Below are 14,993 nucleotides of genomic sequence, written 5' to 3'. Positions count from 1 at the left end.
TTTCTTTTTATGTAATACTGGTTGTTTTATTTATTAAAGGTAATTAGAACCCAGGTAACAATAAGGGGGAAGGGAAAAAATTTTCCTTTACAATGAAATTCTGTGAAGTCAATGAGAACCTTCTAAGTTGAAACTCAATGAGAGAAAAAGTGGTTTCTAAATAGAACAAAATCACAAACTGAGACATAAAATCACTGTGTGTTTATTGTTTGTTGCAGGTTTGGTTTTAGTTTTAGTCCCATGACTATGAATTTTGTTCCTGCATGTCAAATACATTGTTTTAGGAGAAAAATAGCAGGATATGTAACTTAGCTGTGTTTTAATGACGTATTTTATAGAAAGAGTAACAGTAAATTTATCTATGTTTCATTTAAAGAAGTGGACACTTAACAGTTTAAAACTATGGGAATTGGGACTAATTTTCATTTCTGAAATGGTCTTAACTTGAAAAACACAAATTATTTTTCCTCTGCTCCTCCTCTGATAGATTTACTTCTGCCCATTGAGGAATCAGATTCAACCCCAAGAGCGTACATCCAGTCCCACGGGTATCTGATGGGCAAATCCCAGGTGATCCACATTGGCTCAGAATGGAGAAACATCAGCCAGTTCCTGGGGGTCCCTTATGCTGCCCCTCCCCTTGGAGAGAGGCGCTTCAGCCCCCCGGAGCTGACTGCTTGGGAGGAAACCTGGAATGCCACGGTGGCTCGGTAAGAATCCCCCGTGATCACCTGCAGGAGCTCTTGTCCAGCCAGGGATGTGAAAATGACAGCAATATTCCTGTCCTTTCTCTCAAAGCAACCTACAGGGTTCAGCTAGATACAAGTCTGAGGCTTTGATTAGCAAAGAGAATAATTTCTCCCTCCATGTGTTAAAGCATGCAAGCACCTCAAGAGAAAAGGAAAATTCCTGTACACTCCATTGCCTTGAATCTCTGCATAACTCCCCACCAAATGTCTGCTGTCAGTCTATTTTCATTCTGAATAGTATTTGTGCAGGTGTTTATTATAGTTATACAATTACCTTTTGTTCCTGCTGAGCCATAAATTTGTACACATTTAATCCAAGAAGGGCACTTAAACACTGATCTAATCAGAAGGTGTGGGCCTCTTATAGAAATTCTCTGCCTAGTGGTGTCCAAGAGATCAGGGTGAAGGGCCTGGAAAAATCAATCTTTTCTGGCCAAAACCTATTAAAAGGCAAATGCTTGGGGAGTTGAAAGTGTATGTGGCCTTTGGTGATCCCATCCTTCAGGATGCACCTGAGCTGTGGAGGTGTGGAGCCTGGAGCACATTGCAGGCACCTGGTGGGATGTGGCTTTTTGTTTCCTCAGGTGTGCAGTGGTGTTAGTTCAGCACACACAGAACCGGCTCTTGGTGTCTGAGCCCTTGGGCTTAGCTAGACCCACCTGCCTCTGTGAGCTCCCCTTGAAGACCTGGGGTTTCTGTGAACAGCCTGGCTGAGATTTGCAAAATAATTTGGGGACCTTTTTCAATCTGTTCCTGTATTTTGAATCCACAGTGCTTGCTTAGCCCCATGAAAAATTTGGCCATTATTTTCTATTATTCATTTAAAATTAAAAAACCAATTATTTTGCACTTGGGGAATTGGAGAGACCTCACTTTATGTATGGAAACTGTTGATTTTTTTAGGATTCTATATATTCTATATTGATGTTGCTAAATATTTATATACATGAAATTCTCATTAGCACAGTGCCATTACTGATGGAAGAGAAATATTTATTTATCAGCTTGGACTTGATGAAAGAATTAAAAAACTTTACAAACCCAGCCCAAACCAACCCAACCAAAAACACCAGCCAGTTGCTGGAGTCTCCAGCTCCTGGAAGAGCTGTGGACTTGCTTCAGCAGGTGGCAGCCTTTCTCCTGGGAGCTGGAGAAAAAAAGCTGTGATCACAGGTGATGATCCCTGCTGCCCTGTGGAAAGCTGTATGATTAATAGTGTAATACCTATTGTCCTGGCAGGTTTCCTACCTGGGATTTTGCATTTTTTCTGCCAAAAGTGTTTTTAGAAGTTTTTAGTTTTGGAGATGATGTGCTTCACCATGTCAGTGTGAAAGTTGTTGAGTGACATCACCATCCTAGGAGTCTCCCCCTTATGGAAAAAAAATTAATTGTAGAATTCCATTAAGTCTGGTTATTTTCCTTGTAGTTTTCTAATAATTTCTTCACACCTTTAGTTCAAAATTTTACAAGGACATTAAAAATGATAATTTAAAAATAATTCTCTGAGCTATTACCATATTTTCCAAAACCTCTATTGGCTTTCCTCAATAATAAATTGTGAGTTTTTTCCATAACTCATCATGTGGTATGGATGAATCTGTGAAATAGAAGGAACTGGCTTCAAAGTAGGTACTGAGCAGCAAAAATCATCAACTTTCAAGCTTGATATCCTTGAGCAGATGAATCTCATTCAGAAGATGGTCAGAAAATGATTTTCTCTATGTGGTTGGCTGCTGAATTCTTATCAAAAGGGTACTTTTAACATTAATTGACACTATTAATTGACACTGTTAATTGTCTGCTGTGATGCATAGAACACAGAGATGTTTTAAATGTGTTAAAATTTTGAAGTTACTAAATTTTCCCACAGACCATTAGAAATTAAATTAAACACAATTACATGTAGCCCACAGACCCCTAGGAAATAAATAAAAATGTATGTAGCCCACAAATTATTAGAAATTTAAATGAATAACCAGCATTTCAGCAAAAGAGTGATTTTGTAGGTGTGCAGGGAAGACTGCCTGTGAGTTCCAGTCCTGCTCCCTTTACAGCTGGTGCTAATTTTGCATAGTTTATGTAAAGTGAGGATTTTTTGAGGCATATTTTCAAGTTTTAAGCTTTTTAAAATGAGGCAGGGTGTCTGAGGAGGGGCTCTGGGCACACAAATGCAATGCATTATCTGTATGTGTACAAATATAGCTGCTGCTAACTTATAGGTGGGAATGGCTTTAAACATGATCAAGATTTACAGATTTAAAGATTTTATTAACCCAATGCATCAAAGTATAAAGAAGTAATAGCAGTGGAGGAAGAGTATAAGCCTTTTTTATTGTAGCTTTCTCAATCTGTGTCTCTAGGGCAGCGTGTTGGCAGCCAGGAGATGGAGAGGCCCCGTCACAGTCTGTCAGTGAGGACTGTCTGTATCTGCACATCTTTGTTCCTGCCACCACTGTAAGTAAGAGATGTAATTAAAATCGAATTTTTTTTGTAGCTGGGGATTGTCTCTTTCCAAAGCGCTTTTAATTGGCATGAATGGCTGTTTTTCCTGTGCTGTTCACAAAGCCTGCAAAGTTAAATTAGGCACTCTGGTGTCTTTACTGGTACAAGAGTATTCCCTACAGGCTTTGTGTGAACAATGTGAGGTGACTAGGAGGACAGCATACTAAGAAGCTAGAAATAAGAGAGACAGAGAGGAAAACAACACAAGAATGTGGCAGCAAAGGAGGATAAATTAAGGACAGAGATGGCAGTGTTCCTGCAAGCAGACCATCTGTCCAATAATGCAATACAATACGTCAACACTTGCCACCAGACAGGGAGCTGCTGATGGTTTTTTCCCCCCTCATCTTCACTCGTCCCCTGTTGACATCTGTGGGAGGTCTGTTAGGAAAAGAGGGTAGCAAGCAATCCTACATTTGTGGCCAGCTCACAGAGCTTAAAAGTAGATGTTTCAAAAATGACTGGGCCACAGGTACAATATGAGGAATTGTCTGTCATTTGAAAGTTCTTGATTTTCTCATTCTAAAGAGATATAAAAGAAAGCTGCAAGTTAAAGCCAAGCTAAAATGATTGGCCAGCCCTTGTGGGGCTGGGGATGAAGATGCTGAGTAACATGTGAATCCCATTGAAGAGTGGGCTCAGAGACAGGAACTTTCTCTTTCCTCAGTACTGGCAATTTTCAGAAGGTGATGGTAGTTGTAACAGAAACTTATGAGTCTGTCATACTGCATGTCTGGAAAGAGCTGGTTTAGCAATCTGACAGCAGCACACATAGTCCCTTGCAGGCCCATATTAATCATCAGAGAGACCAGTAGTCTGTCTTCTCCCTGCAGCATGAGGCTGTCGTTTTGCCTTGAGTGCAGTTGCCACTTATTGAAAACATCAGGTCACTGTCTCAGGCAGTTTGCCATCTATGCTTAAAAGAGCTGCATTCAAGGTAGTTTATTTGAAAGCATTGTATTTTCCACCAGACTAAATAGGCTTGTTTCTTCTCCTTGTCAGTCCTGTGAACTGAATCTCTCCTCTCTTTTGTAAAAGTGTAAGGTAGAAGTAGGCCCAATCAAGACAATCAGTTTCTCATGCATAAGTCTAGACCAGGAGAGAACTAAAATTTCTGGTTTTGCAGAAGTAACTGGCAACAGAAGGCATTGCATTTTCCTGTCACTTTTTGCAGCAAGTTCTATTTTTTTGTCACATGCAGAAATATAGTTATATATTCAGCCTGTGGAGAGTTAAATTAGCTAGCAAACATGGAATATAAAATCTCCCAGAGAGCAGCAAATGCAGAGGTTATTCAGGAGCATTTTGAATCTCAAAAAGAACACAGTGCAAGGACTGCTGTCTGTCACCAAAGCACTCTCAGTGTCAAGCAGTGAAGAAGGTAAATGACATAATTTTTCTTCCATAGCTACATGTACCACAGTTAAACTGGCACTCCTGACTTTTTTCCACCTATAATCATCACCACCTGTCTCACTAGCTCAGCAAATCTGTGCTTGGCTTTTATTTAGAAAAGGTTCAATTGTAAGACTGAGACTTAAAATTTTCCATTAAACAGGAATATTTATCTCTTACTCAGTTTCATGCACATTCCCATCCTTAGAGCATCATCCTCATTGCACTCAATTCTTTACAGAGCAATATTATGCGATAGTAAAAGCACTGAAGGTTGCCTGTCTTGGCTGAGTTTAGATCTATCCCTGTCAAACAGCTCATCAAGTGTTTTACAGAAGGATGAGCAGGGAGGTTGGACCAGGTGGCCCCAACAATGTTCCCTTCCAAGGTTAACCATTCTGTCATTCTATGATTGAGAAGGTGCTTGTGAATATTATGAAACATCTCAGAATTCCAGCTGACTTGCAGTGTCCCAGTGGCTGCTGAACTTCATTACCCCATTAGGATTTGCACATGGGACCAAAGCCCTCAGTCATGAGCTCATGATGGAGCTGCTGGGCTTCCCATTGCTTGGTGCAGAAAAAGAGATGGGAATGCTACATCCACTTGGCTTGCTGCACAGTCCCAGTGCTAAATCTTCCCCAAATTACTCCATATCTGTAGCTGTTCTAAATGGGTTTGGTTTGCCATTTCTAAATTTTACTGCCCATCTTTGCCCTTCTTGAGTTTTTTATTGTGTAAAGTCCCTCAGAATAATGTAACATGCAATTTACAGGGCAGCTGGAGGTCATGGTGCTGTGGAGACTGTGGATATGTGGGAAAATCTTGGTATGAGCCTCAGGCTTAACCATGCTGAGCTGAGGGGATGGAGCAGGCTCAATATAATTGTTAATACCATTTTAGCTTACACAACTCAATGTGGTTGTATTTCAGAATGAATTTCCATGTGAAAACAGATGATTTCATTTTTTTGTTCACCCCCATCTCTCTCTGCAGAAATGGGAACCAGGGACAAGGCGCTGAGAGTTAGGCAGTTTCAATTCAAGAGAAGTTCATGAGAAAAAAAAAAACTGTCTCAGTGCTTGTAATGTCTTGTGTTTTCTTGGCAACATTGTTATGTTCACAAAAAGCCCCTGAACTTATTTATCAAAGAGATAAGTAAGGAGTGCACACAATTGTGTGCAAATTAAGGGCAGTTGAGGGTAGTTTGCCTGCTAACCCCTAATTTTGCAGGATGCTGCGGCCATCGCTGCTCTGTTCCTTCTCCCCTACAACCATTTGTGTTTTTGCTGGAGATATTCTTTGCCAGAACAGATGGGACCGCTGTGTTTAGCTAAGCTCTATGCAGAAAATAACAGCAACAGAGCCCATTGCCCTCTAGGTGCACGGAAAACCAACCCCAGATGTACTTTGATGCTGCTACAGGAAACGAAAAACCCAAACCAACCCCCCCACCCCCTTATGTTCACTGAAGGATGTTTCTTCTGGGTGTCTGTAACCTGCTGGGGCTGTCCTGGGGCTGTTCTGCCTTTTTCCTGCTCATGCAGCAGCAGTCTGGCTGCAGCCCTGCTGTGTGTGCAGAGAGAGTCCATACCTGGTGCTGCTTTGGGAAAAACCTTCTGTTTCTGGGCAAACTCAGGTGTCTCTGCCAGGAGTGTTAACTCAGGTGCAGATTGGGACTCCTTGTCATCCTGGGAATCCTGCTGGGCTCTTTTGGGGCAGAGTCCATTGGTACTTTGTGAGATGTGTCTCTCCTCTTCAGAGACAAAGTCCTCTCTGTATCTGGTAGGGGAAAATTTCCATGGGGACTGAAGGAGCATGGAGTGTTATCAAAATCAAGGGACATTTTTGAGACCAGGCAGTGTTTGAGTGCTGAAGATGAGAGCAGCAAGCAGCTGTGCACAGCTATGAGAGTTAGTCTTACTCAAGATGGAGCAAGCCAACAGGCCTTTTCCTTCTGCTGTTTCCCACTTGCTTGAACGTTTCCTGCACATTTGTGTAGAGCAGATGTGCTCTAGCCAAGACAAGCACACCACATGCTCAGTGGCCAAGGCAGCAGGAGCTGGCCTAGAGGAGATTTTGGCTGTTAAATCTACTTTATACCAGAGATAGTGCCCTCTTTATGATATATGGGCCATTGCAGACATTTTGTGAACAATTGTGGACACCTTTTAAATTCCAGACAAATAGGCAGATATTCCTTCTTTATGGTCACTCTTAAAGAGCTATAAGTAATGCTTAGATAGTGTTCATGAGGAAGCTGTGTGTGTTCTCACCAGTGAACTACCAAAGCAGTTGGCAACAGGAATATGAATCTGGTCATTGTCATGGCAGGTCAAAAACATGTCAGTGTTGGTGTTCTTCCACAATGGAGGGAGTTACAGTGCTGAGGAGGGAAAGACAACCCTGGATGGATCATACCTGGCTGCCGTCGGTAACGTCATCGTCGTGACGGCAAACTACCGGGTCGGTGTCTTTGGCTTCCTGAGCACTGGTAAGTCATGGATTTCCAGAGTAAACACAATTATGTGACTCTTCTGTTTCTAATTTTTATTTTTTCAAGTTATTATTTCAACTCGAGTAACCTATATCTTTCACAGACTTTTTTTTTTAATTATTGTGGAAAAAAATTGGCCAAGAAATTGTGGAGCCTTAATCTGAAGACAAAGGGGAGAGGTTGGGGGAACAGGGACAGCTTGTCCCAAAATCTGTAACCAAACCAAATATCTATATCAAAGCACTGGCTAGACTTGTGTTTGCAGATAAGATTCTGGATATTGAATTTGCAGACACCTGTGAAGATCGGTTAGTATCAAAATTCCTGCTAATTCCAGTGGCCTACCATTGTAAGTGGAGTTTTCAATGATTCCAACTTCCAACCTGTTCCATCCATGATATTTTGCTGATGCTCTCTTGTGCCCATGTCAGAGTGGGGAAGAGGCAGAGGCAGATAACTCAGGTTCATGATAAGAAGGATGTGAGAGGATGGAAAATATGGAACAAAGGTAGTTGGTTGGTTCCTTAACAATTCAGCCTGATTTTTCTGAAGGACTTGCCAGATTTAATCTGAGTCTGTACTGGCCTGGATGTGACTGAACATTTGCATGTTCTGTGATGCAACCCTTCCCCATGTTCCAGTGTAAAGGATTTTTCAATACCAATTGCCATTAAATATTATACAAATTCCCATTACAAACAGGATTTTTTCTTGTATAAGGAGGTATGAAAACACGCATTCAATCTCCCTAAACCTTTGGGGTAACGCCATCTGGTCTTAAGGATTGTTTTTTTCATTATGCCTTTTTAAGCAAGAAGGGAACATTTTTTTCATTCTACCATCTTTCACTTCTGCCTGGGGCAGGGGAACTTAAGGTAGAGAGCCATTGAGAGAAAATGCAGCAGCTGCAAGTGGAGCTCTGTCTCTTTCAGTCTGGTGGCAATCTTTGGTCTCTTTAGTGGGAATTTTAATACATTTATAACTTTTAGAATGTCATATTTGCCATGTTTGCAAATATCTGACCTATGCACTTTGCCTCATGATCCTTTTTAGTGTTCCCTGTTAGTGATGTTGGGTGGATTTTGCCTAGTTTGAGGTTATAGCTGCAGTTTTTGGTTATTTTTTTCTCTTCTCTCTTTACTGTTTTGTTCAAAACTCACTCCCAGCAAAGTCTCTTTCATTCTGTAAATAGAGAGCTGGCACTACAAACTCCTTACTTATTTAGATAAGAATTTGATTATGGGTGTACCTGGAGAAAAAAATCACTGTTTTCATCAGTGCAAACCCAAGGTTTATGAAAGTGATACCATCATTTCATCTAGAGCCAAATACAGCGTGGATATGTTCTGTGTCAGCTTCCAGTACACAGCACTGCCCACACACTACCTCCTTCAGCCCTGTGAAAATCACCTAGGTTTCTTCCTAAGTGGAAAATGCTGGTTGGGCTGAATATGATGCAGCAGTATTTATATGATGATGCATAACTTAGGGATCAAGAAAATTATTTGGTCTCTGTTTCACAGGGTTCTCCCTGTATGTTCCAAAACGTCAATACATGAGCTTGGTGTGCACGGTTGGTGTTCCTGCAATCCTTCACATAGACGTGGTTCGTTGCACACAGGGACTTTTTGGGGCCTTTCTCCTATTCCTCTGTACTGTGGAGCTGTGGTCAGGGAAAAGTTCAGTCTTTCCTGGCCTCTTCCTCTTTGGGAAGTCCTTGGTGTGTAGCTGGGAAAATCATACAGTTCTAGACTCACAAAATCTTTTAAGTTGAAAAGGATTCACAAGAATCATTGAAGTCCAGCTCTTGGTCCTGCACAGAACACCCCAGGAATCCCACCATATGCCTGGGAATGTTGTTCAAACACACCATGGGTCTGTCAGGCTTGGTGCTGAGACAAGAAATTTACATCATTAAACCATTAACATTCCAGTCTCCTGCACCTGGTCCTTTGGAACTTTTGCCATTGGTTTCAAAGGGAGCAGGAGTTCACCCTTAGGGCCTTTGCAGCAGGACTGTTAGAAGCCCCTACAATAAAAGTTATGAACTTGTGAGTAATATTAGTTTGATTATCCAACTGAGCAAAGTGCTGAATCCTCTCAAGTTGACTTGTTATAATTCACAAATCTAGAAAGGAAGGAGTTAAATGGATTTTTAGGGAATTGAAGGGTAATGAAAACAGAAGAGTTCTTTTTGTTTGAATGGAGCTTTTGTTAGTTCTACAGTTATTCTGGTTCCTCAGTGGCTTTTGCAAAAAGTGAAAGAGCTCTCTTTCTCGTAAACAAAAAAGATGTTTAATTAAATTTGCTATCACCCATTAATGTTGCAAAAAGTGATGCACATTCTTACTGTTGTCTTCATTTCTTGCTTTGTGTCCAGAAAAATTGAGGTGAATTGCCAGTCATATGGATGGCAAGAGTATGGAGAACACAGTCATGTTTACAGGTTTTATTCTTTTAAGATTCCATGAAATCATATAAAGCATATAAACCAGACTGATTTTTGTGCTTTAATTCAGCACTATTGTTCTTCTGTTTAGTTATTACAGAAGGAAGCACACAAGGACTCTGGTGTCTTTTCAGCTTCCTGTGGTCCTCAGGAATGTGATCTCTTCCTACAAAAAGGCAGTGGAAAAGATTCCTGGCAGACGTGTTTCTTTCAGTCTAACTCATATGAATGTCCATGCATTCATCTGTTCTCAGTGTGGTACATTTCACAACCCAGCTGTGGTTTTTGCCAGGGAAAAAGGAACTGGTTATATTCCCCTCTTAGGTCTTTCTGTTTAGTATAGTGAAAGCAAGGCAGACTGTGTGGCTAAAACATTTGCATGGATCTGCACATAAAATTATTCACCAAAGGGATTGTAAAGCGCTGGAACAGGCTTCCCAGGGCAGTGGTGGAGTCACCATCCCTGAAACATTTAAAAACATGTAGATGGGGCACCTGGGGGCATGGTTTAGTGGTGAACTTGGCAGTACAGTGGTAACAGTTGGCTCAATGATTTTAAGGGTCTCTTCCAACTAGAGTGATTCTATTATTTCACTTCCTTTGGAGTGGTCTCAATGGGGATGGAGCAAGCCCTTAAAATGAGATTTCCTTTTTAAAGAGTGGGTTTATTGCTGGATTGAGAACTCTGGGAACTGGTCACGGTGTGCAAACTGAAAAAAACCCAAAAAAACAAATCACAAATCCAAAAAATTAAGCAGGGAAAAGATTTCCTCCATTGCTTCACTGGTGTGCCTTGGACTGGTCATCTGAAACAGTGGCTATAGGTCACAGTGTTTTGGGCTATTCAGTTTTTGACTGCCCTGCTGAAAGGCTGTTCCTAACAATGGCTATTGTATCATGGGCATCCCTAAGCCCTGCAAGGTTACCATTAATCTGTTCTCCTCTATATTTATTCTGCTGTTTAATCTGGTGTGTTTGATACCTCAGTAATTCACAGTGTAAAGGATGTACACTTCAACTGCTCTTTGCCCAAGACCTGTCCACAAAGTGACATCTTTTTATTCTGCTCCCTGTTAATTTTAATTCACTAGTTTCTGAACCTGCCCTTATTTTAAACTTCTGCTGTTTGGTCTTGGCAATGGAAGAAACAGTTTCAGTTGTTTTTCTATTCACGGCTTTTCTGTTTTATCCTGTGGGTTTCTTTTTTTTTCCAAGTTTTAAATGAGAAGAATTTTAGAACTTTGGAAATGAATGGCTCGTTGTGGATTAAAAAGAAGTAGACTGAATAATCATTTCCTATTCCTTTTTTATAAACCATGGAGGAATTACTTATTTCTGCTTTTGTTGACATAAAATCAAGCTTACCTACATGGTTGCATAACTAGATGCTTTCAGCATTAATTTCTTATTAATCAAAGTATCAGGTTACCACTTTTTGGTCTTGAAAAGGAGGTGGTCATACTTAGGCATGAAAAGCACATGATTAATTATTTGTTTGTTTTTTATGTTTGTTCTGTTTTTTATGTTTGTTTATATATATATATAAGATTTCTATTGGATAAACATAGGACAATCTCAAAACTATAGACAGAAATATTAAAAATTTTAAAATAATATCTGGAAGACTGTAAAGTATTTCAATAGGATTCATAGTAATTTCATAATGATATGATTTATAATCATTATTTAATAATTATTTTTGATCATTAATTCATAATGGTAAGGTTTATGGTGATTGGTCAGGCAGGACAAGTGTAAGAGGTGTGTAGGAAGGAAACATACAATCAGGTGTCTCCAGGGAAACTAATTCTTACAGATCCCTTCCAACTTGAGAACCTGGCCAACACACAGATATTTTTGTTTATTTTAAACTCATTTTAAGATTGAGCTACTTATGTAGAAAAAGAATCTTATGGCTAAATCTATGGATACTTGAGCCTGGATTTGTCTCCTTCCATGATGTGTCCTAATGAAGCTTAGAAGTTCAAGTGTTATTTTTCTATCTCTGGGACAAAACAGCACCCCCAGGGCTGCCCTGTGGAGTGGTAAAAACTGAAATGATTCACTGTGTAAAGCGATTACCTTGGAGGAGACCAGACTTCTAAACTCTGGTGTCAGTTTTGTCAAGTTTCACCTAAAAGAGCTGCAAAAAATGTAACATTTACTCTGAACTTCAATGTTTCTAGTTTTCTTTTCTGCTGTATTTTGTTTCCTACTCCAGGTTCTGCTGAGGTGAGTGGGAATGCTGGCCTTTGGGACCAGCTGGCAGCGCTGAGGTGGGTGCAGCAGAACATCGCCAGCTTCGGGGGCGATCCCAGCCAGATTTCTCTGGGAGCCGAGCGCGGAGGGGCGGATGTCACCAGCGTTCACCTGCTCACAGAGACAGCGGGCACAGACCTTTTCAGGAGGCTGCTGCTGATGGTAAGTTCCACTCCTGCTTCAGCTTCACCTGCACTGTGAAAGGATGTTGCTACAGAGATGAGGATGCTGCGGTGTGTGGGTGCTGGTTTTATTTCATCCATACCTTGACAGGGCTGTTATTGCGGCACTTATTTTTCATCTCACCTGTGACTGTTATCTCCAGGAGCTGGATGCTTCACCAGGATGTACAAGAGATGTGTTTGATTTACTCATAGTAAGAATCCAGTTTTCGTCACTGTGGTTTTTTTGTGTATTACATAAATAACCTTGTTTTTTAACCTGTAAGTGCAACAGCTTAGTTTCCATTCCTTAAATATGATTGTTGGTCAGCAGCTTTTAGACCCTGAAACTGATGAGCCAAACTCCCACATGGTAAAGTATCCAGTCTTTTTATCAGATCTTATGACAGATTTCATTTAAAAGAAAAAAAAGTTCAGAGAATAAAAATCAGTTTACAGATGGGCTTGTTTCCCATCAGCTTAAACCACTTTCTCAGTCACTCCAAGTGACTCCATATCCTTAAAGCCTTTCCTGTGTTGAGTCTCAGGACTCTGAGATCAGTTGTGTCAGCATTAATATTGCCATTTATCTTCACAGCCTCAGATAAGCTCAGTGTGCTCTGAAATGAGTCTTAATCAACAGAGGAAGTTTATTCATCCAGCAGAAATGGTACTTGGACAAAATGAGTTCTGCTAGCAGTGTTGCCTTGGAACAGTGAGCAGTGGGATATAATTCTTGGTTCAGGAAGCTGAGGGCCCAATTAAATAAAATGTTGCCTTGAAAATAATGACATCTTAATTCAGTACCTAATTGTTCTTCACTGTGCCCTTGCTTCAGGAAACATAACTTGCCTTTTGCATCCCCATGGCTCAATAAGTTTGTTTTAGTTACACTGCTCTAGTGGGGAGAGCAAGGGAAGTTTTTGAAAATTGTTGTTCATTAATTGGTTTTTTTTGTCATTATCAGATAATTCCTCACACAGTTCCTAGATTTTTAGTCAGCTCTTGACATAGGATTTAATTTACTGGAAGACTCAGAGTCCTTTTTTCTCAGTGTCCTCCTGCTTTGAAGTCACAAACCCTTTACTGATGTGGCTGAGGATGGAGCCCTGTGAAAAGGACACAGTGCAATTTAACAGCTGGTCCACTTAGGGGAGGGAAATGCAAGGACCTCTTGGCTTATTGTTGCTTCTGGAGAGTGGTTCCACGTTATATATTTTCTTTTATTAAAAAAAAAAAATTAAACTCATTCTTTCTCCTACAGCAGAACACTGAATAATGGAAAACAGTGGCAAGTGCAATGAGCAGACAGGTGCACCAATTCTTCCCACTTTTCTAGTGTTTATATCTTTTTTTTTAAAAACTGTGCAGACAACTGTCTTGGCAAAAGCAGCATCTCCACCGAGTTCATAGTGTTAATTTCAGATTTCAGAGAAGTGTTAATTATTTATCCTGACAGCCTTACAGTGGATTTAGTTTTCTTGTGAAATACACTGACAAAATGAAAAGCAAGCAACAATAGCAGTAGCTTGTAACTTAAAAATATACTTGATTTATCTTTTTTTTTAAATGATGCCAAAGTTGTTTTCTCACTTACATCTTCTGTAAAGGGATGTATCTTGTTTTTGTTCAAAGATACCAAAATCATTGACTACTTTTAATTTTACTGTAAGAAAAGAGTTGCACACAGATTAGAATCATGAAACTGAGATTATATACCAGATGTACCTTTCCTAAGGGAAAATCCCTCAATGAAGCAATAGAGCTCTTCTGCAAAAGTCAGCTTTGTGCTCCTGGTTTCTGTGTTTGTTATGAATGATAAAACCACATTGTTCCTGAGCATGCAGAGAGCAGTGGTGCATGAAACTTTCTTTACTAGAAAATGTGCACCTGAAATATCAAAATGCTTTTGAGTTTCCTGTGTCTGCCTTGTAATAGTTTTTGTTTGGAACAAATCTGAAATCAGATTGTACAAAATCAGTGCAAAGCTCTCATGAGGACTTCTTAGAAATTATTTTACTTTTCAGTGGTATGATTAGAAATAAGTGGTGTCAGTGATTATGGTCTTATTTTAAATGGTTTAAGAGCATTAGCCTGGCATTTGACTTCCTATTTTGATCGCTCAGTTAATTTACCAGTGCAATTTTGATGTGGATGGCTGGATCAATGGTGTGGATTGCAGGGGCTGCAGAGGACAGCTGTGTTAGGTGTCCTCTCCTGGCATTCCTGGTGGGTGTCAAGGGCAGCTTCCAGCCTTTTCCGCCCAGTGCAAGGGAGGACATCAGGTCCCTCCTGGCCATGGAGGCAGATCAGACAATAGTGGAAAGAGAAGGTTTATTGCTCTTCTACTGCAGTCAGGTGCAAGGCTCTCTAGCATGGACCCTAAATATCCCTGATCCTGGTAACCAGCTACTCTTTAGATCCCCTTTCTTCCTTCTTTTCCCATCTCCTTTTCCCCTCCCTTTACCAGTCTCATTCCCTCTCAAACAAAGCAACCACCTCTCTTAGTTACTTTTTTTCATTATAGCTGTTTTGGAACATCCCTACCCAAATTTTGTACTTCTGATACCATATCATAGGTAATGTAGGATTTGTATAAAATCCCCTGGGGAGTGTCATTTCTCCTTCAAGCTCATGTTTCCCAAAAGGTGCCCAATAAAGTCTTCCAGTTAATTGTAAAAGTAGCAAGACCTCACAGAATTTTCCCATAACCATCTGTGAAATCCGGCCATCCCTATGGCACATTTAATTGGTTTTTGTCACTTTATCATGTCATTGCTGTGAGGATGACAGAGTGTCTGCACAGGTCACCCAGGGAGGCTGTGGAGTCTCCATCCCTGGAGGTATCCCAAAGACCTCTAGACCTGGTCCTGGGCAAATGGCTCAAGGTGGCCCTGGTGGAACAGGGAGGGGTTGGTTCAGAGGATGACTGGGGGTTCTTTGCACCCTGAACTGGTCTGTGATTGTTGAACTTGTCAATG

The 14,993-nt window shown here is 40.6% G+C and overlaps 1 protein-coding gene across 1 annotated transcript in view; it reads left to right on the top strand.

Annotated features, from left to right (window-relative positions):
* Window positions 1–14,993, top strand: part of TG (thyroglobulin) — a 145,637-nt gene that overhangs the window by 69,783 nt on the left and 60,861 nt on the right. The window contains exons 38-41 of the mRNA XM_088062023.1: window positions 488–710; window positions 3,110–3,203; window positions 6,981–7,140; window positions 11,814–12,013. Of these exons, the coding sequence (XP_087918149.1) occupies window positions 488–710; window positions 3,110–3,203; window positions 6,981–7,140; window positions 11,814–12,013 (677 nt within the window). The remainder of the gene's footprint in view (window positions 1–487; window positions 711–3,109; window positions 3,204–6,980; window positions 7,141–11,813; window positions 12,014–14,993) is intronic.

This window comes from Pseudopodoces humilis, chromosome 1 (assembly GCF_049639895.1).
Source record: "Pseudopodoces humilis isolate 2021_Gansu_Grassland_sample_001 chromosome 1, ASM4963989v1, whole genome shotgun sequence".
Lineage (NCBI taxonomy): Eukaryota > Metazoa > Chordata > Aves > Passeriformes > Paridae > Pseudopodoces > Pseudopodoces humilis.
Note: the sequence above shows the minus strand (reverse complement) of the source record. Positions and strands in the feature narration are given on the sequence as shown.